The sequence below is a fragment of the Dufourea novaeangliae genome, unplaced genomic scaffold (assembly GCF_001272555.1).
Source record: "Dufourea novaeangliae isolate 0120121106 unplaced genomic scaffold, ASM127255v1 scaffold14, whole genome shotgun sequence".
In the NCBI taxonomy this organism is placed as follows: Eukaryota; Metazoa; Arthropoda; class Insecta; order Hymenoptera; family Halictidae; genus Dufourea; species Dufourea novaeangliae.
The window spans coordinates 2,498,070-2,522,285 of record NW_015373890.1 but is presented as its reverse complement, the minus strand read 5'-3'; the positions used below and the strand labels follow the sequence as shown (position 1 = coordinate 2,522,285).

The window sequence follows — 24,216 nt, the reverse complement described above, 5'->3', positions numbered from 1 at the left end:
CACGCTCGCACCAAGTAACAGAAAATTTTGCGTTCAGAAAAACATAAGATATTCGGTAAAAACATTTTGTACGAGGCTTCAATGTAGAAAAAGGTTCGAATTTTAATTAAAACGTTCTTTTACTTAACGACGTATTCGGATACAAAAAAGATGGCACATACATATATGCATATATTAGCTTACAGTTAACAGAGTTTTGCCTAACAGTGTTTCGATTATTTAGAAATTTGCATAATTTTACATTGAAGCTGAAATTACTAGATACCAAGCAATTGAGACATACAGACATTACGATAAATGCCAAAAATATATGTATTTATGGCATACGAAGGAAAAAAATGCTATCAAAATGTGTACACGTAGAATCAGAGAAATGACCTTAATACCATAACCTTGATAATCACTGTATGATTAGTTGTCGACATTCTGTATTCTACTAAATAGACTGCGGATGATTAAACAAATTTACATTTTCATAAACTTATTTTCAAAAACAGGAACTGAAAAGATATTTAAAAGATCTCATTTTATTCTACTTTATATTATTCATATATGCTGTAAATGTCCAAACATTCGCAGACTACTAATGATCATTCTCATTTCCACGTTCATCCATTATACATGTATTGATAACTGCTTTGCTCGTACAGCAGAACCTAGCCTACGATGAAATTAATCGGTATTTATGGTCCTTCCTTAACTCTGCTACGATCTTCGAGTCCTACCATCGATCCAATCACGTTTTCGTTTTTTTAACGCTGTTTACACACTTTTTCGTTGCAATTTTATTCTCGTGTTTTCAGAAATGTTCTTAGGTTTGCGAAACGTGTTAGGAAATTGTAACTCATCTGCTTGTGTTTCCTTTCGCCGTTGTTATAGCGAATGTGTAACTGGACCGAGGATCGTTGCAGCGTTAACCTGATCTTATAAACATAAATCAGAGTGAATGGCCAATATAACTTTAACTTGCCAACTCAAACAACAACGGACTTTACCAACGCCTCGTACAAAAGTCTTTTTGACCAAGTAATAGTTTCTATTTCGATCGTACCACACATTAAAACAGATACCTTGTACAGGTATACGCTCTAGAACCTATACAGTGAGGTCGTAAATAAGAGCCTTAAGATGGTTCGTACCTGACTCTCTAGTGAATAAAGCATCATACTAATAATTGGTATTAAACACCCGCTAATACATTTTAATAATATATAACAATTATATCTATGAAATTCAACGACATTTCCATTGATCATTCATCATTATATTGTAAATAAAAAATATAGTTTGGTTAGTCGTACGACTCTACTGTGCTCGTTTTTGGTACGTTTCAGTTTTAAAGTTAATTATATTCTCGTGCATTATAATTTAGAAAATTAGAATTCACTAAAACACATAATAAGTACAATATTTATTAAATGTATTTGTATTTCGCGGGTATGACCCTACTTCATCAACGTTGCCAAGTCCTCCACATAGTCCCAATAACCATCCAATAACCTACATATCCTGGACTTTATTGTCAAATATCTTCCTGGAATGTTCGGCATGGTACAAGATTTAGTTTATTATCAGAAACCTCAAGATTTATACTTTCAGTGCCTAGTTTTTAGTTAGCAGTTCTAATTTCTGTGAATAGAAAAGATTATACTTCCGGTAAGAAATCGTAAGACTGCCATAAGAGCTGTGTTGAAAACCCAATTTTTGACAAACATTTTCTTATTTATTTGATCGGCGTCCGAGTTTCAAACTATTTTTGTGTGTGTATTTCGTTCTAATAAACAATTTGTGTGAATTTTATTTAATTATCTAGTCGTTCGAATTTGGCACGAACCACCTTAAGTGGGGACACCGATAGATGTAGCCACACCCAGGGCCGTACGCGTCTTATACAAGTAGTGCCCTGAATGTCAGGCTGCAAAAGTCATTTGTGAATTGATATTTAAAATTTCTGCCAACAGGCCTTTTATTAACCCTCGGAAGACGGACTTTTTTGATGATCGAATAGATGGTGGTACCTACGTCCAGATTGATCCCTACTCATCTAGTCTTTAGATGTGTTTTGAAACGAATTTCTTTAATACAATCTGGTCTTTTTATAAAATACTGATGCAAACAACTGTACGCTTTAGTTACTGTTTCTGTAAGCAGTAATGGTGCGTGAAGTTTCCGAAATCTTGGGACAGAATGTACCCAAACACCGTCATCGGAGGGTTAAGACTGTACGATATTAAGTCTCCATCGTCTCTTGCTCAATAACAATTGAGGGATCCACTGCAAGTGAAAGCTATGCCACAGAACACGTTGAAACATGAGATTTTTATTAATTTTGGCACTTCTTGGTGTCTAGTTATTATCCCTTAATTTATAACTACGTGACAAAATTCCTGCCTGTGCTACGAAGTACACTAACTTTTCATAAAAGCCTTAACAATTTCTCACAATGCTATTGTTGTGACATTGCGCCATCTTGCATTGGACCCTTCAACTACCGTACTGGGAAAGATTAGCCTGCAGTCGGTTAAGAATTAGAACTCATCCTTTTTCCACGTCTTCTACTAATTATTGTATCGGCGCCCGAAACTGTGTAAAATTTTGACTCCCACCACAGACGAGATATAAGAATAGGCCTAACATGCAATGTAATTTTCTGTCTTATGCTTCGGGGGCGTCAGAAGCCCCCGTACCATTTCAGTAATCCATTTCTTGCTAGCAAAAGCAGGGTAATAATATATGTATCGCTATATGCAGCCACGGGTGTGTGTGTGTGTGTGTGTGTGTGTGTGTGTGTGTGTGTGTGTGTGCAGTGCGTTATCACGGTGTCGATCGTAGTCCCTGAAATAGAAAACTTTTATGTAGATGTGCGTTCGAACCAGTGTGATTTTCGTGGGACATCAAGTCCCGTAAGATGTTAGGTCTATTCTTATATATCGTTTGTGTTCCCATCAATTTTACGACCTCGCTGTACAGGTGTTCCAGGTTACACGAACGTATTTTTTCCTGGTACTCGGGCATCGTCGGCGACAGGGAAAAGAAAAAAGCCATGTCCCCCCTAAATCCAGACATCGGTTCCTAATGTCCGTGTCGGCCAAACAGAGGATTAAGACGACAAGCTGGCTTCAGCGTGCGCGGAATATAACGTTCTTCACCCGGAAGAATCAGTCTTGAGGATTGTTAGGTAGCTCTGGTACGACTTGATCCTGACAGGAGGATCTGCTGTTGGACGACGGTGTCGTGCAGACTCGTAACGGTTTCGAGAGCCACGGGTGTCTGGGCACGTCCTCGGCGTACGGTCTCTCGGCGGGCTCTTTTCGCAGCAGCGAGCGGATCAGGCATCGTGCCCGCGGGCTAAGACACTCTGGGACTGCGAATTGGCCGCGGGAGATTTTCGCGAACAGGGACGCGTGCTCGGCGTCGTTGAACGGATAACGACCGACCAGCATCGTGTAGAGAAGAACACCGAGGGACCAGATGTCGGCGGCTTTGCCGGAATAGGCCCGGCCCGAGCGTAACACTTCTGGCGCCACGTATGCAGGACAGCCACGTCGGTCGGTCAGTTTGTCATCCCCGTCCTCGACGATCACGGCGTCCTCGAGACTCTCCAGACGAAGCCGTGTCCTGGAAACGAATAACATCGATACGTTAGGAAGGTTGAATTTTTTTAGATTCCAAGGCTTCTGTGACCCAGTCGAGAACCGACACTCGAGAGAAAAAGTCGAAAGTATGGAATATAGGGTCATTCCACCCGGAATCGGACACTTTTTGGAGTAACATTTCGAATTCTGATGAAATTTGGATATGTTGTTGGTTTTCGTGATACATACATGTGGCTCGAAGGATTTTGGAAAATTTTAACAGTTGTTGGTTTTACAGCTGCTTGAAATATAGCGTCAACCTTATTTTTTTATCAATGAATCGTAACTGTTGAAGTAACGAATTGATCGAAATGAACTTTGTGGGCGCTTACATGGCTAAAAAAACATTTTTTAACCATTGATTTTGTAATTGTTTTAAAGAAATGCAATTTTATAATAGCGGGGTACTAGTGAAAAATTTGGAAAGAAATGAGGTATAGATATAAAATATAGTCCTATTTGTCCTCTTTATGGACAATTTTTTAGAATCTGGACCCTTTAAAAGTGGCCGTGTGAAAATTAGTTAACGCTGTGTCGATGCAGCGTTAACTTCAATTAATTCTCATATGGCCCATTTCGAAGTGTCCATATTTTAAAGTATAAGTAGGAGTATACCCATATTTTTTTTTCAAATTTTCAACAGTGCCCTCCCTATTATAAAATTGCATTCCTTTAAAACAATTGCAAAATAAATGGTTGAAAAATATTTTTAATTGAAATAATTTTTAGTATGTATGCACCTTTATGTCTTCACTGTACGCACCCACTAAGTTCATTTTGATCAATTTGTTAATTCAACAGTTATGATTTATTGTAAAAGGTTAACACTATATTTCAAACAGCTGCGAAATCATCAATTTTTAAAGTTTTTTAAAACCCTCCGAGCACGTTTATATACCAGTAAAGACTACAACATATCAAAGTTTCAACAAAATTCGAAATGTTAATTCAAAAAGTGTCCGATTTCACGTTTAATGACCCTATATAATTTATTCGTGTAAGTCTCTCAATTTTTCGAGTAAAATCTCTTTTACGTATATATGTTCATGCTTACAATAAATAAAGTAGATCTCTGGATAGACTCCCCGACAAGCGGGTCCTATTGATATCATAGGACGCAGGGCGGTACATATTATTTCGTTTCACCCCCTGAAGAAGATAATGCCGGTATAATGACAACACTAATTTAGTTAACTTCACTAGCATTTGTAAGATCATTCACACCCGATGTTTAGGTCACTCCTTCTATTCCTCAACATTCTTGCTCGTATTTTCAACAGTTAATGACTCAAAAACGAAACGTCGAACGCAATTTCATCGTTCTTGATTTTCGTTTCGGTTTTCCGTATAGAATTTGTTATCCTGTATCCACACATTTTTATTAACCCTTTATAGCCCTGTGTGACTTAGAAGTCGCATATCGATATATCGATACTTTTTTTTATCTAATTCAATTTTATAGCGTATACATTGTGTTCTACAACCTCTATTTGGTAACCTATAAGATTCTTTGCAGCGAATATCAACTCCAGCTCAAGATATCGGAGTAATAATAAACTCTTTGAAAATTGTAAATTTCTATTAATTGATATTTCTTGGTTTGAGGTTACATAAATTTTTCTATAGTATACTCCTTCTCTTTTATAATATACTCTTATATTCTCCACCAATCAGACACGATCACGAAAAATCACCGTGATTAGGAACGAACGTGATCGAATCACTCATGATTCAGGAGTAACAGTTCACACCACCTCTAGTGAACATATCAGCGAAACGATTTCTGACCTGACCATTGAACTCTATATCTGGAACGATAACTGTAAGTATTGGAGACGACGCCGCCCTGTTAGACAGACAACACTGTGTGAGAGGTATCCCTATTTCATTCTTACACACATCATTTCTGAACGTACAGTCGCATCTGTGTATATCTGCCTATACCCAAATTTAGGGAATGGGGGAAGGATATTATACCCAAATTTGGGGAATGGAGAAAGGATATTATACCCAAATTTGGGGAATGGAGAAAGGATATTATACCCAAATTTGGGGAATGGAGAAAGGATATCATACCCAAATTTGGGGAGTGAAAGGAGAGGTACTGATATATACCTTCAAAACAACTATCTCCCTCAGGCCCGGCTTATCTAGGGTTTTCCGTACTCTGTTATCGTTCTAGGCATATAGAGTTCAATGGACCTGACCCGTTCATGCGAATCGCCACGGAAAAAATGGAAGACGTCAAAGAGACCGTACAACCTTTTACGCGTGTACGCCCAAAGGAGAGGTATTTTAATGTAGCAAGAGGACACGGGGATTGAGCCATCGCGCTTCGCGTAACCGTCGACGAGGCATGCCTCTCTGGCGGTGTATATATATATATATGTGTGTGTGTGTGTACCCGTGGAACACAGGGGGCACGACGAAAGGACTGGGTGAAAGAAAGGAGAGTGCCGGCCGGCAGTTGATCAACCTGCAACGCGGAAGTCGCGGAACGCATGTACGTAATATTCCCGTGTCTCTTGGGTAACCCCCTCACCAAAGCTTTCCACGATGCTTCTTCTCACACTGGTTACGATACCCGATCGATACGCAACGGGTAGCGTTGTCTTCTTGCTCAAGCGTCCCAGACTAACCTCCCTCGCCCCCCTCAGGTCGATGAATAAGGAACGAGAAATGAGTGAATCGACCGATATATGGTGGCGTACGGCGAAGTTCTGAATGCTTCTTAGGTTTCTTCAGACCATACATTTCACTTTTCTTCCCCTAACCCTCAGAGGACGGGGTTTTTTAACGTCCCTACAGACAGAGGTGCCTGGACCCGTTTGGACTGTTTGGACCCTTATGCCTTCTTCTTTGTAAAAGTATTTTCGATGATAATTATTCAAAATCTGTTTTGTTGTAAATAGTTCCCAGCCTAAATTCGATTTATGAGTTGATGATTGCGATGGAGCTTTTAAAAAGTTGGATCTAAACGGACCCAGGCAATGGCGTCCTATTGTGAAGTCATGCGATTTTCTTTGGTCGTGTGTAGTTCAAGAATTCTTGTTGTTAATAGAGGTTATTAACGGTAGGAATCGGTGGTGTTGCATTTTTTAATCTTTTTTTTTTTTTGTATAAGATCGTGCTGCTTTCATGTTAGACGGTCCTTTAGTTTTGTTAGCACAGGGTTGAAACTGTAAAAATTAATTTCAAACTGTCGTCGAAAAGAATTGTGACAATTGAGACGGTATATGTCATCCTTCATTATTTTTTTTTATTACAGTAACCCGTTGTCGTTCGAACGAAGCTGTCAGTTGCGAGACGAGGGAACTTTGAAATCGAATTATTGCCAACAGTAACGTTCTTAGAATACATTTAATACAGACCCGGCGGGAATGCGCGTACGTAATATTCTCGAGTCTTGAGCAACTTTAAGCTCTCCACGATCCTCGTTCTCATATCGTCCGAGACACACTCGGTCGATATGTAATGGCGAAATCGTTAGGGAAGCGCACATGCGTCGAGAGAAGAAAATATATAATTGGTGCCACGGGGCACCCCGTTTCATCACGCAGACACACCAAAAAGGCAAAAACAAATTGTATATCCAAATAGGCCGACGACTAGTATATGTAAAGCGGCAATTAATCTTTTCTTTAAGTGCGACAATTAACATACAGTTTAAATAACTTATAAATAAATCAACTGATTACTGTGCAATTAAAAAAAACAAATTGCAATTCGTACATCCCTATTTCGTGTTGTGTGATCATCGGTTGAACTTCCGAGCAGCTCGTTAACACGTCAGAAACTATGGAAAGTGGCCCAAGTCAGAAATCTTTAAAACTGGAAATTCTCGCTTCATTTCGTGTCACCGAACTATTGAACACGTTAAGCGTCATCATGTAAAAATAAATTATGTTTCTTTTGGTTACTTTGTAAAAAAAAAACCCCGAATCCGAATGAAGGACACGGTATCCAAACTGATACAGGTGTCCCATTAGGCCAGAATGTATCCATTTGGATGCAAATGGCGTTTAACTTGTTAAATACCGTTTGTCAATAATTATCGTCGTACAGAAATTCAGTCGATGATCCAGATATTGAAACGGGAAATTGAAACATCTCAAAATGCTAAATAGATGATGAAGGTGCTTCCATAATTGCTGGGCGTGCTTCGTATGAGTCGATCTGGTGACTTAGCTGTCGATAGTGATGGGCTCTAGAGCACTTCTTATGATACTCATTGGAAGAAAGTATTTGAAATGCTTATGTAAGATGCTAAATATTCATCAAGCTTTCAAGACCTATCGAAACTTTTGTGACTCACAAGACCTACTAAAACTTTTGGGACTTTTAAGGCCTACCAAAATTTTTGAGACTTTCAAGACACTATCAAAATTTTTGGGACTATAAAGGCTTTCGGGACTTACAAGACTTTTAGGACCTATCAAATCTTTAAAGACTCAAGACTAATCAAGACTTAAAATTCAAGACTTATCAAAACTATCATGTTATGGCCGACTGGTTCGAATTTCCACACTATTCACTGAACAATTTCGAATCGTTTCGAAATTGAAATCCAAACGCCTATATCACTAGCTGTCGAGTAATTAGCAATACTACTACACCCGTAATACTCAAGAATCGTAAAAACCTGATTTTTCATGAGCGAAGACCCATTGTCATTTACTGGAAGTCTAGAAGGATCTACGATCGGCCGAGTATTCTGTCCAGACCATCCTCCGTTTCCATCCCGTCTCAGCGTATCGAGTCGAGGAGAAAAGGAAGGGACAGTCTGCCGCGCGCACGATCTTGAAAATCCGAGCGCGAGTGTCAACGGCCTCGAGTTATCGTTTCCGAGAAGGAACCCGGTTTCGCCCGGCACAACCGCTCCGCTCTCTGGTTCGGATACACGAGAGGCACGGCTGTGGCCCGTACGCGCGCGCGCGCGCACGCGGCGAGGATAAGCTGCCGCAGCTCGGCAGCTTTCTTCGCAAACTTTCACTGGTAAGCAAACTACTCCTACGACACGCGGCGGGTTCAAGAACCCCAACGATGGATTCTAGCGCGATGGATTTCCCGAGAGGCTCATGTATTCTCGTGGGAGACAGTTGAGTCTGGAAAACGATTAAAACTTTGAGCCTTATAGACGTTCAAATTCTCTGTGGACGTCATACGACGTCTTTGAATTTAAAAATCCCACAAAAATCGATAGTGACGTCTACCGTTAGTATACATATACAGGGTGTCTCGGCTAACTTGATCACCTCGAATAATGACGTAACTTTATGAAAATTTTGGGACCTATTTCATTTTCAAATTTTGCACTTATGAGCATCATGGGCCCCTCCTTATCATACAACTTTAGTAAATAAAGTTTGTCCATATCTTCTAAAAGTAACGGAGATATCCAAGGTGATCAAAGTTGTCGGGTCACCCTATATATGGCCCCATGTAATTTCAAAAATGGCTCAAATCTTGTTCCGTCACTCTGACGCTTAGTGTTCCGTTACGTATAAAACCTCTAACTAACGTTTCCCTAAAAAAAAATAGTTCACGCCCCATCACCCAGAATCTAACAAGAGTTCAAGAACTCTTTCGTTTCGAAATCCAACAATAATCACAACGATAGGTAACCAACACATAAAACTGTCCAATTTGAAAGTTTCGAACGTCAGAGCCTTCAAAACCGGAATCGTAAAAGGAAGTTAGTTTCCAATGATGAGATACGTTTCGACTGGAATTCGATTTATAGTTCACAGATGGGGGGAGGGGGGAGGGCAGCAGACGTTAACCTAAAAGACTTCCGGTCGGTGTAGATTATTCCTCGAGGCGTGGACGATGTATGCGTTGTCCCTTTTGTGTTATCAACTAGTTCACTGAAAGAGTGAGACAGAGAGACATACACACTTGAACTCCATAAAAAGGCACATCCGGGAAATCGCTGATTCGATCAATCGATCGGTTCACGCCGGTGTCGTTGGAACGGAAGGCGGCGGGCGGTGGCAAACAAAAGGCGCCAAGGACTTTAATGGAAATGAATTCTGGGCCGGGTGTCGCGCGTTATCGGCCGATCGATCGGTCCAGGGTCGAGGAACAGGGACAAGAGGAAGAGGAGCCTAGCTCGTGTCAAGAACCTTGATGCCAATGAATTCTATGTATGATGCTGCACGCCAGAATTAGACGCGAGAAAAGACCAGAGTCGCCGCAAGCCGTCTCGTTGTTGGGCCAGAATTTACAGGCGAACCTTTGTCGAGAGACAGAGACACAGACAAAGATCTTCTCTCGTTTTTAAGGATACTGCCACCGTGCATATCTGATCGCGTCGTCGCTCCCGCGTCACCTCGTGAACGGCAACAGCCGTGGATGAATCCGTTTAAAAAGAAGAAACCGCTGCTGCGTCCAGAAGAGTACGGTTTTGATACGATCGGTCATTGAATTCCAAGCGAATTTCGACGAGGGAGAAGAATAGACCTTTTATTTTATGGGAGTTGGTGGTCCACTTAAACTGTAGTACCGACACCTTAAAAATAAAGTTTGTCCACATCTCTAAAAGTAATGGATATATTCAAGATGGTCAAAGTTATTGGGCTGTCCTGTATACTATCGCTCTGTGATAAGAAGAGGATGCTTGTGGATGTTAGTAATAGGATGAGTAAGTAGAAATTCGGACTTTGGGAAAAATAAAGGTGACTAACATGTTTCTGGGGCAGAGCAACGCGGTCGCAGTTATTCATAGAGTGAATCAAAGTCAATGGATACCTAGGTTGGTCATCTAACAGAAAATTGAAAATTTTACATCTCGTATGACTGGAACGATTCCAAAAAGAGTTCATTCATTCTTTTCGATGGATATTTATTTACTAGTAGAAGATACGATGAACGGAACACTATACCGGGTGAGCCGAAATTCTGTATATTACTGTTTAAACGATTCTAGCTATTAATAATACTGTAAGTTAATCAAATCTTCGAATACTATTTTGTTGTTTTATTGACAATGTGAACATTTTGCGACGAAATTTTGGGCTCATTTACTATCCTACTAAATTTTTGTTTCGAAGTTGCGATTCAGGCTAGACGAGTAAATGCGAATCTTAAATTTGTGAATGGTTACTCTTATAAATAATAACTTAAAGTAGTAACTGCAGTGCTTTTAGTACTTTTCGATCATAAACGTCATGATTTACTGGAGGAATTTGTGCAGTACGTTCTCCAAGTTCTTATGGATTCGTTCAGTTTTAAAAATACGGAATTTTTACTGATTCCCTCGTAGTTCACGCAATATCAGATAGAAAATGTCCGTACAGGATCAACAATACCTAAGGTTAACGTTTCCATTGGGCGCGCAGATAAGGTGTGAACAAATATTCATAATAGCAAGCGAAAAACCTGACGTAAAGCCGAGCCAAAGGGGAACACAAGGATATTTACATAAGTGCGATTGCTGCAAGACGGAGGGATAGTTACGTATCGTATTGCAGGCTGCAACCATCGTAATCACGTTAGTAACAATTTATCGTGCACAATTTCATGTTCCCTGCGCTTTTCCAAACCACTGTTACCACAAACAATTACTTAACAAAATTCAATAAAAGCCAAGAAAAATTTTTCCTCGATTCCTTTTTCTGTGAATTATTTCACAACCCATGTAAATTATAACACCATTCGTTCACTTATTGACAAGTTTTAGATATTACTATACATATTAAAAAAAAACGAAACCAATTTTTTTACATTAAAACGTATATCTATATCTATCGAATCGATAAACATGAACTACTTTTGAAAATATACAAACTGATAAACTAATTTTTTCAGTTTCCCATTACAAAAAAGGTTGCAAAAGATTTGACAAAATGCATTTTTATCATCGTTATAGGTATGTACAAACTAGTAATTTCATCTGCTTTGATGGTTCTAGTTTTAACAAAAATCGCTGCATGTTCCGAATTATATGTACCAACCAAACAAAACAATAAACGGTAACTTGAGTATACATTTAGTGGAACAGAAAAAATTTCTGGATCTTCTATAAAAATAATCATTGTATTCACCTGACCTGCACAAATACTTCCATCACGCGACTGTATATAATTTTCCCATTTGAGTAACGTATAATAATTTCCAATTATATTTCAAGAGTTGTTCGTGTAGATTTTTGTGTGTTGACCTTCTTTTAACGTAGAAAATATCAGGTCCCTTCCAGCAATGTCGCGAAGTAATTGAAAATTAAAAAAGGAAAAGGACAGATAAATACGCGCGGTCCGTAACGCAATCGAGTCGCAGGGAGAGACGTCTGGACTCGAGAGGGTCTGGGGGAGGTGGAACGAACCACGCGCGTTTCCTAATTATACCAGCATTTCAAAATCTCCCCAGCCGATGAACCAATATGCTTTTCTGGCTTGCAACATTCCCTGTTGCTCCCTCTCTCCCTCTGGCCCCGTCGTCCCCCCTGTATCAACGGTGATCTTTCCTTCTTGCTTCTCGTTATTCTACGCGCGGGAGCAGTTCACCGTATGCGAGCGCAAGGCGCGATTGGCCAACACCGAACCGACACGACTCACACGAGTTTCTTGGTCTGGTTCGTTCTCCGTGCTTTTATCGAGGCGCGCGCGAACGACTGCCTGTTCTACCGCGCGCCGGTGTCTCTTTTCCACCGGTTAAGCTCGATTCCCAGTGGCCGCTGATCATGGGACGCGTCTTGGACCAGTCATCGAGGCTTGACGCTCTCGTCGAACGCATAGTGCCCATCGATATCGAATTATTTTAAATGAATTTGCGAACCTAGCCATGTTTTCAACATTAAAGCAGGATAGAAGAAGCTATTCGAATTGAATGAAACTTGGGACCAGTATCGCTGGACCCAGAATTATCTTATCCTAAGTAACTGATTGACCGCCATTCTGGTCATTATCATATCATTGTTATAAAGAATCCTTGAACTTATCCACGTTTCGAACATCGAAGCAAGATACAACGAGCTTATCACATTGGAGCTATAGTCGATCTAGATGACAAAAGTCTAAATCAATATCCTTAGGCTCAGAAAGATTGTATCCTTGGTAACAGGTTGACCGCCATTGTGGTCATCCGAGACCGTTATCGGATCTTTTCAGTAGCGCTCTGATGATGGCTGATGACCGGAGATACTAAGTTCTTTTAAGATGCACAACAAATAACTACGTAACAATGCAAAACAAGTATTCCAATTAACTCGAGTGATGACAGCCAACGTGTTAAGGGATCTAAACAATATTAATCTTTCGGACGGCGGTGTCAGGGTCCATTTGGACCCAGGATCTCGGAAACTTCACGTACCAATCCAGCTTACAGTAGTTTAATCCTTTAACTGGTAAGGGTGACTATAGTGGCCCACTTATTTTCTTGCTTCTAAAGCTACAGGTATAAGATTCGTCATTTATAAGAAGACCAGCATATCTTGAAGAAAATTGTTCCGAAACATAAATTCAATTAGCTAGCTAAATTCAAAAGCAATTCCTCTGATTCTACTTCAATCTTTTCCACCTAACAATCAGATAAAGGTACGTGAGTTAATATTCCCACGTTTTAATAAGCGCCTCTTTAGCTACAGTTTACTTCTTTTACTACTCATAACAATTTTATCCAAAAAAGGGGACTCTTTCGGAACTAGGTCAAAAAAAAATTTTTAAATGTAACAACCAATCCTAGTCTTCCTTATTCCCTGATCGATCTTTAGTTTCCTCGATTGCCTTCGAGAGCCTAGCTCGTGCATCGTGTATCGCGCGAATAGTCACGTTTGGCTGCGACGGCGAACACGCCTAGCGAATTGTTCGACGTGGCGTGGCTCTCGGCGTGGTCTGGCGTGCCGCGATCCGTTCGTTCCACGAATCCATTCTTGACCGCTGCAGCGTTATACGGGGTGACGACTAGGGTAAATGACCCATTTACTGTCACCTACCGAATTACTGTCATCCCAGACTGTTTTATTTAAAATAACAAATAAACGTTGTGAAGTTAAAGATAAAGAAAATTCTGCATGCACTTAAAACTGTTATTCATACAATAGAAAGAGCAGTACTACTTAATTTCCTTCCTCCATTAATTTTTGTAAAACGATCAAAAATATTTAGTTTATTGGAAGAGTAAAAACGACGACTTCCTTACTAGCGATGTAAACTACTACTGTACTGCGGGTGAAAGTAATAACTTTCGGAATATATTTTTGAAACTAATGAATTTATAAACAAAAATAAAGGTTCAGAAGGCTACAACAAATTTTTCCTTCAATGGAACATTAAATAATAATAAATACAAATAAAAACTTATGGTTTTGATTGGTTAATACAAACATTATGCAACAATGTCAGTGTCATTTTTTAAAGTGTCAGTAATTGGGTCTTTTACCCTAGCGCCGTCGCTTTCGGGGCAGAGACGTCGGAGGACCTTCTTCTTCGCGGCGCGTATGGAAGCCTCTCCTTGTGTGCTATACTTGAACTCCGGATGTTGGGGCGAGTTCACACGAAACATGGAAATCAGACTGATATTTACATTTACCAGGAGCTTATCTTCCATAATCTTTTGATTCGTTCAACTTCTGGTCGTTTCGAGGCATAATTGTATTGTAAATATATTCTTTCGCCTTTTTGTCGAGCATTTGCTCCAATATCCATTTTATAAGCTGTTGCGGGGGATTCAGTTGCCATTACATTTGACTACCTATTAGCAGAATTTTAAATTTCAGTGCTCATAGATAAGACGCCTATTAATTTATCCTTAGATCAGGGATATTGAAGAAATTTGAAGGCTCCACGATACTGAACATTAAATATTTTATAAGTTAATGGCCAGATGCGGCTGAAACAAATTTGATTGGCTTCAGAGTTCGAAGCTCTAGCATTGTGCTAATCATTCATTAAAAAAATTAGCGTTATCCCTGAGGACCTCTCCTTGTCAGGACCAAGAAGCCTTCGTACACTCATCGAGGATTTACTACAATTCCTAGGCTGTTAATCGTTGGATCTACTAACCTATTAAACCGCAGCAGGTAGGTAATATATAGACTGCGGATATTTATGCAAATTTGCAATTTTAAATATTATTTTATACGCACGAAAATTAGTTAGAAATTTCTTCCTACCAGATGTCTTATTGTGTTGATAATAATAAGCGAATATCATTGAATTTCATTAAAGTCTTTATTTTACTGTATTTTTCATGTTAACATCCGCAGTCTAATAATGTATTAACACTAATTTTGATATCAACCAAGCCTGACCATACATGATGGAATATTTCTAATCGATCTACAAGATCTTCCTGTACCAGGGACTACGTGAAACGAATAAAGAACCGAAATGTACAAAGGCGGGTGTATAAAAAACGTCTAAAAACAAGGAATCACGAATAGAAATGAATTTCAAATAGAAACACCCTCAGGGTCTGTTTCGAAGGCAGAGAATAAGACATGTGTCTATCGAGCGATAAACATCGCGAGAAGCTAAATCTGGGAGTCCAATCCGATGAAGTCATTCCCCGGTAAATGGTAACCTTTCGAACCGCTAATTGCGATAAATAATCGAATGAAAATAAAACCAGAAAATAGAACGGAATTCATTTGAACGTAGGAGGGCTTTAAACACATTGTACGTGTCCGTTACGAGTGAAGGGGAAGTTAATTTATGTAGGTGTGGAAGTACTTCTTTTCCCCCCGAGACACCTCCTCCTCCAACTTCCATATACACTCGATGGCGCAAAAGAATTACAGGCGAATATGGAAATGGAAAACGAATACGAACTGGTTTTGCTCTTGTAACCGGCGTGTACCCTCTCTCACTCGCTCGAAGAATGCTGCAGACGTTCGCGTGGGCGTACCATATCGTTAACAGTCACGTCAAATTAGCAGCTAGTTTCTCACCTCGCTACACACCCCCTATTTCGCGCTTTTTCAACGGCACCTTCTCGGTTCCGATCGAACATCGAACCCCGTTCACTACAACGAAGCAAACGCACGTGTTAAAATCAATTTTCGTTCATCTGAATTTGCATATCAAGACGCTGGAACTGGAAGCCCGTTTTGTTTTGTCAGAAACTGAATGTGAAGCATTTTTGCGCTAAAGACTCGTAGCAACTACTATCGTAAACGTAAGTTGTATAATTTGAAGAATTCAATATGTGAAATATTTCTGTTTTTATGGAACAACATTTGAAAGTCACAGATGTACACCCACGAGGAAACTCGGTTTCCATTAGGGGAAAAAGTGAGGTAGGTGGAGGGCCTCCTACCATATTTAGTTTTGGCAGTTACTGAAATTTATGCCAAATTAACATTTGGTTTAATATTTATTTCAGTACTTGAAATAAATATGAAAACTTAACTTTGTATAAACATCTGTAATCTAGCAATCATTTGTCGCTACTTTGTTTCTTGTATTATTTGTCCCAATATTCGGAACGGAAATTATAATTTTTAATTGTATTGGGTAAAGTAGTGTGAATAAAATAACAATTTGCATATAATTTCACAGTCTATTGAAGTAGTCTAGTCACCCTGCGTACCTCGTGAATATAAATTCGAATTTGTAAAAAAAATGCATGATACAGTTTAAAAAAAAAACAAGTTTGATTTTTATATGTACTCACAAAAAAATCTCATCAACTTTTTGCACTCAAAATGGCACCCCCGTTGCACCATTTGTAACACTTTACGTGGGACGCCCTGTATAGGTACGTACTTTAGTAGTTAATAAATATTATTATTAAAATACGTTCTGGCCTTTTAATTCCAAGTTACCGCGAAAAATTTCGATAATCATGAGTGGCCCTAATTCATTGGCCAAGGACTGTATACTTTCAGAAATAAAAAAGTACACGATACTGATACTTTCTTTCGTAATTTAGAATACAGCAGCCATATGGCAACCGTGGGAACGAAAGGGTTAATACAGACTCCTCTCGATTATCGTCTAGCTTGTTCTACGCGATTATTGTCCAAGCGTCATCCCCACCACTTTGTTGTCGACGCTCAGTCTTCGGTCAAAAAACGAATTTACGAGGATCTGAAGCATTTCTCTCTACAAGATTATTGTCCCGGGCGGGGACCCGTTGTCGGGACGATAATCGAGAGGAGTCTGTACTCTGTATATCGCGTGTCTACACCCTGTTTCCCCCTGTTCGATGAAATGGGGACTGTTTGTGGTCTCACCTTGCTTCGTCTGCGAAGACAAACTTCCTGAGCTTCAGGTCCCGTAGTACAACACCGTACTCGTGGCACGTTGCTACGGCCCTGGCCGCCTGCCGGAAGAGCCGCCTCGCCTCCGGTTCCCGCAGCCTTCTCCGCGCCCTTACGTAGGCGTGCAGGTCACCGTGGTGGCCCTCCAGCAAGAGGTATCGTCGACCTCCAGGTGTCTCCACCACGCCCGCGACTCCACTCGCCGCGCCGGTGCCTTCTAATCGAAGGTGAGCTTGCAACAGCGCCTCACAACCTTTGTCGCCCACGGTCAACGCCTGAAATTCAGGAAAACCGTTGCGTCACCAAGAAAAAACGCCGTTTTCTACGACCGGAGGAGTTCCGGGCTGAAATTTGGAAATACATTTGAGGGGGGGGAGGGGTGTTTGTGGTTCATGCCGCGAGGTATGTATCCGTTTGCTCTTTGGAGCCTGTCGATCGATGGGAATCGATAACTTTCCCACGATCGCGGGGTCGTATTAAAAAATTGAGCAGCTTCGAAATTTTGTATTTTGTTCAGATGGAATTGAAAGTAAATGTTCCTCGATTCTGGGAAATATAAAAAACGGGTTGAGATCGGTAATCAAATTCAAAGTCGAATTAAAAGACGCAGAAGCTAATTCAAGTAATATTGTACATTACAGATATTTATTTGGCGGATGACTGTTGTGTTTGTGAGCAGTTTTCTTTCATTTTTGTTGTGAAAGCGATAGAAAAGTGTCATTTTAATATTAGGGTCATTCCGCGGACAGTTTTTGGAGTCACATTTCGGATTTTTGTTTAAACTTGGATATATAGTCTTTAGGGATATATAAACGTAATTGGAAGAATTTTCAAGAATTTTAAATTTTATACAACTGTACAATTAACAATTTAAAAAATTTGGAAAAATCCCTCGAGATATTTAATTGTGATCGAGATATTAAAATTGTGTTTTTTACTAACAAAAACAACTGCTTAAGTAGTTTTTCGTAATACTAATTTGTTTAATCAATTATTGTTCAATATTTAAACCTCCTAGTAGTTAGTATCTACCTTAGTTAAACCTTCTGCGTTTTTGCGCAATTTACAATCTTTGCGTTCTCTTCTACAGTCTTTGTCTCCAAGCTTCAAACAGTTCCAAAATATTATCTTAAAATGTTGAAAAATTTCGATCCTCGTAATAAATTTTACATTTTTGGGACAGCTAATCAGCCGTACAAACAGTTTCAGGGCTCCTTAAATTTCATTCCACGTCTCAAGACATCCCAAGCACGGTTCGAGTCCCATCATTGACCCTAATAACTCGTACCCTTTCGTACACAGCTCCGTAGCACCGATCCCCGCCACGGCTGGCCTGATACGCAAATTTCTCCTCCTTAATTTTCACATTCAAATGGGTAGCCGGCTGCGAAGTATACTCGTGAAACTAGTTCCTGCACACAAGATCCCCCATTAAGGAGCGAATCACGTGAACGTTCTCAATAACGCGGACAATATCTGCCATTGTGCTAGATAATTGTACGTTAGCATTGACCGGTTAATACGGATATCCGCAGCAGCGAGCGGGACAATACAAATATCCGGATCCCTGGGCCCGTCTGCTCTCTTCGACATTTCGTCTCTATTCGGTACCTACATAACGCTAATCTTCTGCTTTCGTTTCGATTTATAACGATTTTCTCTTGCAACATTCCGTTCGCGTATTGTTCCAAGCATACTGTTATCTGTACTGATAAATTCGGTCGAGTAACGAGAAGCGCTTAACTGTTGCAAAATGTGCCTCCAATAGCCGTTCGAACATCGTTATCGGTTATCGAGGGATGTCGTGAACGATTAGTTGATGATCACCATCCGGGGGGATTTCGTTGGGGGACGAGTGATACGGATATTTCGATCGAAAACGAAGAAAATAGATACGATAGTTGTACTATGTATATTGCTTTATTGTTCATTAGGGATGGTAGTGACATAGTACCTACAGGTGAAAGTAAAATCATTTCTGATTTATTATGATTTATCTATCACATAAACTTAGATTTTTATTTCTATTAACAGGGTAAAGGCCATTATGTAAAAAAACTTAGTAAAGTGCTAAGAGAGTTAATCATCTTCTCTGAATACTTTCGTGTATCGACTGACGAGAAGAATTGATCTAATTACAATATACATATAATATATGTCTTTTAAAAATAAAGGTGTAGTTACATTTTGCACGACTACACTTATAAAAAGAGTATACGTAAGACTTGTAAAAAATCAATTTTGTTATATTATTCTCCCTTATCTTCTAGTTTACACCAGAATCACATGTTCAGCACGATAAACAAGAATCGATCGTTAAATCTTGGAAAGAGATTCCTGTAGCGAGAGAGTAATTCCATGGTAATTACGATCGAAGTTCAAGACTCCCGCCGCCAACTGTGCGTCCGGTTACGGAACGCTCGTGGAACGGTGTTGGTATTTCCAAGCAACAGGTTTAATTGATCTAATTAGAAATCGAACCCCGTTGATCGATCGAATACCATCGGAGTATAGAGTCGCGAAACGCGTTGACGAGTTTATCCCACCTGTACAAAAAGGTAATTAATCGGTCTTCCGAAGACTCGAGATTCCATCTCGCAGAACCGATTAGGAAACACAAAAATAGGCATTCCAGAAATCCCGATTGATCGATGTTTCCTGCAAATTATCGACGACGTTTTGTCGACCAACGAACAATGAGGGGATTTAAACGAGAGACTTAAGGAAGTCGATAAAATAAGAATCGACGTGGTTCGTATAACCGCTAGAATACCGCGTGAAGGTGTCGAAAAGTTGGAATTAACAAGTTAATTATTCTAATAGGGCCGGCTATAGTAGTTTTATATTTCATAAACTAATAGCTCTATAGAGCTGAAACAAATAGCACTGGCTTCGAAATTCCAAGCTCGATCATTGTGCTAAACCTAATTAAAAAGTCAACGGTACACCTGAAGGCCTCTCCTTGTTAGTGCCGAGGAGCTTTCGAACACTTATCAAGGATTTACTGTAATTCTTTCTCATATGGGCCGCGTGTAACCAAATGAATACAATCTATATAATTACTGTCTAAGAACGGATTAAAAAATGTAACATTATGTTTTACATATTTCTTATATTACTCTATGGGAATTTAAGAATCGTTAATAAAAAAAACAGACAGTGGCTAAAAGCAATATAATTTGTTTTACATGATCGCACTTAACCTGTTTAATTCTCATGTAATTCGGTGTATATCGACGGAAGACGACGACTGGTGTCACCGTAAGCCCGGTTTACAAAACCACTCGATAAGGGGCCGCACGAAATCTCGGCTACTTTTGAAACTTTGTTCGTCCGGCCGTTCATCTCGCGTGTCGAAACCTGACACGATTTCGAAACACGGGCCCCCCATTAGTTTAATAAGGGCACAGTGCGTTCTTTACGAAATCAAGCCCGATACCGATCGATCATTACGGTTCAAAAGTTTGATCATCTTTCTGGACAAGAACAAACATTCCTTGTGACGATTGTTCCCGCCTTTCTTTGGAAATTCAATCACTTGTACCCATTTGACTGTTTCATAAAAACTGTAGACACTTCGGATGCATATGAACATTAACTGGTCCTAAATTTTTTAACAATGTCATTTGACGATCTTTCGAATAGAGGTGGCAACTGTTAGATGTAAAAGAAATCTGGGCGTTTTATTTTGAATCGATTTCCGATTTCACTACTTTCTCCAAATTATGGGTCACTGAAGATCCTGGAATTTCGGATTGGATAATTTAATATAGAATTTTCTTAATAGTACTTCGTAAGATTATTAGATACCCCTGTTGCTTCTTTTTATCGCAGAAAAGTTCACGGTTTTAATTGCTTCGCGGTCTTTCGTCAGAAAGACTAACGCAACTTTTTCACAAGGTCTTTCAAATTTGCCTTTCGATTGCGCCAACAAGCGCACGCCTTCTGTCCGACTGACATCGAGCGATTTATGGTTTGCGTTACATACGGTTCGAGGATCCGAAGACCTCGAGCGAATCGTAAATCCGAAGAACAAAATTAACTTCTCTTCACACCTTCGAGACCTAAAGCGTAACTTTCATGGGAACCGATAAGCGTGAAGAAAGTGTAGAAAAAGCAAAGAAAAGTAGCGCGAACACAGCCTAAATCGGACCACTTTGAATTTTACCGAACAATTGTTGGTATCTGACTTTTATTAGTTGATTATGTACAAAGTCCTTTATTCGTATGAGAAGTTGACACAGTTCTTTTTAGAGAACGACCTAGTTTGAATAATACCTCGCGAGCACTTAAGACGAACCTGTCGTATCCAGTGACCGTAAACAGAGTTAGCAAAAATTACGTTAACACGGATATAGAAACCTACTCTATCGATGTCAATTACACTTGATATATTCAATAATAGTGATTATTGCGTTAGCAAAACTTCGACTAACCTTGGACTTCCAAGGAGTAATGGAGTCATCACCGAGTAATATATAGGTATAACCCCCGTATAACACGGTTAGAACCCTAAAAATTGCCGTGATGAAACGATTCTCTAACCGTGTTTGACGGAAACCGTGTTATTCGAAAGTTTCCCCAAGTGTCTAACTGAGGTACGGGGAAACCATCTTATGGAAATACCGTGTTACATGAGGATTTACTGTTTTCAATACATGAATTGCTAACTACAGAAAGGGGACATATCAAAATGTTATCATTTTCAGAAGACGAAAATTTTAACATGTCTTTTTTCCATTTTCTATTTCCAAATGCTGTAATGTCCTTGATTTCTTTCTAAGTATGTTATAACTTGATGTATATGTCTAAAATATGAAGTTATATGTAAAACAGAAATAATTAACATTTTATTTATAACAAGAATGTCGAAGAAAAGAAAATAATGGAAAGGTTCCTTCGGTGATATTTAACCTATAAGTTCACTTATAAAATACATTAAATACTCTGGTGAAAATAAGTTATTGCATAGTGCTTTTTATGCACATGTTTTTATTTTGTAAGAATAAACCAAGAACCAAAGAATCACCAAAAGCTAAAAAGAAGAATGTTATGCGTAGGTCAAGATAGAAAAGCGTATGCAATTTGCGAACTCTACAAAAAATATGTATGTGGCGAACATAAAAATGCTATTTATATATGTAATAATTGCAAATATGTAAGGAATAAGTTAACAAATGTAACTAACTTTTTATGAAATATAGTTTAATAGTTTAATAATAACAATTAATTGGAGTGTAAAGAAAAAATAGGTAAAATATCACCCGAGGGTCTTTCATGTTATTATTTCTGAGGAGCGTATGTGGGTTAAGATACATTTTGCACCTCCTTCACCTCGACTGATAACCTGGCTACGCCCATGGATCCGCACTAAACGATCCCAAACTCTCCCGACGTCACAATATTTTGTTCGTCGAGGGACGCGTCTTCAGAAGCTGGACATGCGGGTGTTGCGAAAGCGTGCCCCATGCGAGGCTCCCGAATGCCGATGTAATCGTCAATTAAATTAAACGGCCCTGGCTTTAGAAGCGATTATGAATAACGGGCAGCGGCGATATGACGATGTAAAGGCGCGGTGAGGCAAGGTGCAGCCTTGTGTTTGTTCACGAGCCGGTGATGTAAGCGGCCCACCGCCGCGCGCATTGTATAACGTGACGATTGTAAAATGTTAATGGAAACGCGCCGTAGCGGCTCGGAGCAGCTGGCCACACGGTGGGAACGCGTGTCGCGGCGTTTGTGCGCACGCGTCGCCGTTGCAGTTCGCAGGGGTTAGAGCGGCGGGCGCCACGGGGTCTGCCCGAAACGGTGATATTAAAACTGTTTACAGTCCGTTCGAGCGGGATTTCCAACGCGTTCCAGTCAAACGACTCTGTGATCCCGATAACGGAGACGACGCAACATTGTCCACGCGCTCGCGATAGGAAAAGTTCCGACGGTCAGACTCCCTTCCTCATCAATTATTTATGAGATGCATTTATGTACTTTGTCTATATCCGCGTTGCAGCGTCGTGGTGTGAACAAAAAAAAAAAAACAAAACAGTGTAGAATGAAACGATCCCTGTGTGGTCTGCTTTGGTTACACGTGTCGCGTCAGTTGAGGTACTTGTCTATCCCCTGACACCCGATCGTCGGCGTGTTGGTCAGTGGTAATCGACGTTAGGGACGTCAAAGGATGTGTTCTTTAAGGCAGTTCGAATAGTAATATTTCAATGTACGTGTAACAATCTTTCGAAGAATTTTCGTTCAACCCTTTTCGTACTTTAGAGCCGATAGATTGTGTGGGTTCTCTGAAAAATATTTTCAGCCAATCCGTTTTCCATTTTTAATGTAATTAAAAGACTTGCAATGACACTTTATTTTTGTAATATAAGTTTGTATAGAGGAACATATGTTTACTGTATAGAAATAATAAAATAAAAAAAAGTGAAAATGTCTTCATTTTTAAGAGAAATATGTTAATTTTAATAGATACCTCAATTTTTCAAGGTATTTCTGTACGGTACCCGGAAAACTTATAAGGTACTGTAACAGTTAAACAGGAAACTGATCGAGATCTATTAACGATAAGGCTTAAGAAAGGGTTGTCACATTACAATTATTGACTGCGAAATCATGATTGCACAATGAACGGGCATAAGTAATGACAAAATAGAACAACAGTTTGACGAGTATATCCGCCATATGAAAGAATAAGTTCTTTAAGAGACTAAGATCATTGTGTTATTAGAAGATATAGATACAAATTTCCAAAAGAAAATTCCACCGTTAAAGGGTTAAATTCATCGCACACGAGACAACGAAACAACAACAGTTTAATCCCATTCTTCGAGTTAAGAATTAAAGTGATCCGTGGGTGAACTACCGACAATTATGATCCAATTCTATCATCGCGAAAAAAACCACGTCCTAGAGCAAATCCAATTAGACATGTTGACGATCTCGGAACAAGTTTCCCGTTCGCAGGCTTCGATGGCGTTGGACATTAAAAGGGAACCGTTGCACCTCGATGTTTCATTGTATAACTGCCATTGGAAATTGCATACTGCTGCGCCCCGTGTAATGTATGCGCCGTCTCGGTTTATAACTGTAATCGTAACAGCGCGTGGCTCTCAGGCTTTTTTAATTCGCACCCGTGCACGAGCTGCTGCTCTTACGTGCTCACGTATTTACGATCGATTCGAACACCTGTTATCTAACTCATCCATGATGTGCACTGCGAATTACTGCATATATTACCGTGCGCGTGGAAAGTACGCTGCGCAAGTCGACCGAAAGATGTGTCTGTAGTTATAAACTTTCTGTATATGTTAATGCTATAAATTACTGGGAGTCATTTAATCAGCTTTTAAGGAACTACCAATCACTAAATAAAATTTTAAT

At 39.7% G+C, this 24,216-nt stretch overlaps 1 protein-coding gene across 2 annotated transcripts in view; it reads right to left on the bottom strand.

Annotated features, from left to right (window-relative positions):
• Positions 1-1,405: 1,405 nt before the first annotated feature.
• Positions 1,406-24,216, bottom strand: part of LOC107187289 (tribbles homolog 2) — a 41,071-nt gene continuing 18,260 nt past the window's right edge. For both annotated transcript variants that reach the window (XM_015575363.1, XM_015575355.1), the window contains exons 3-4: positions 16,810-17,111; positions 1,406-3,618 (exon numbers count right to left, since the gene is read on the bottom strand). In XM_015575363.1, the coding sequence (XP_015430849.1) occupies positions 3,159-3,618; positions 16,810-17,111 (762 nt within the window). In that variant the 3' untranslated portion in view covers positions 1,406-3,158. The remainder of the gene's footprint in view (positions 3,619-16,809; positions 17,112-24,216) is intronic.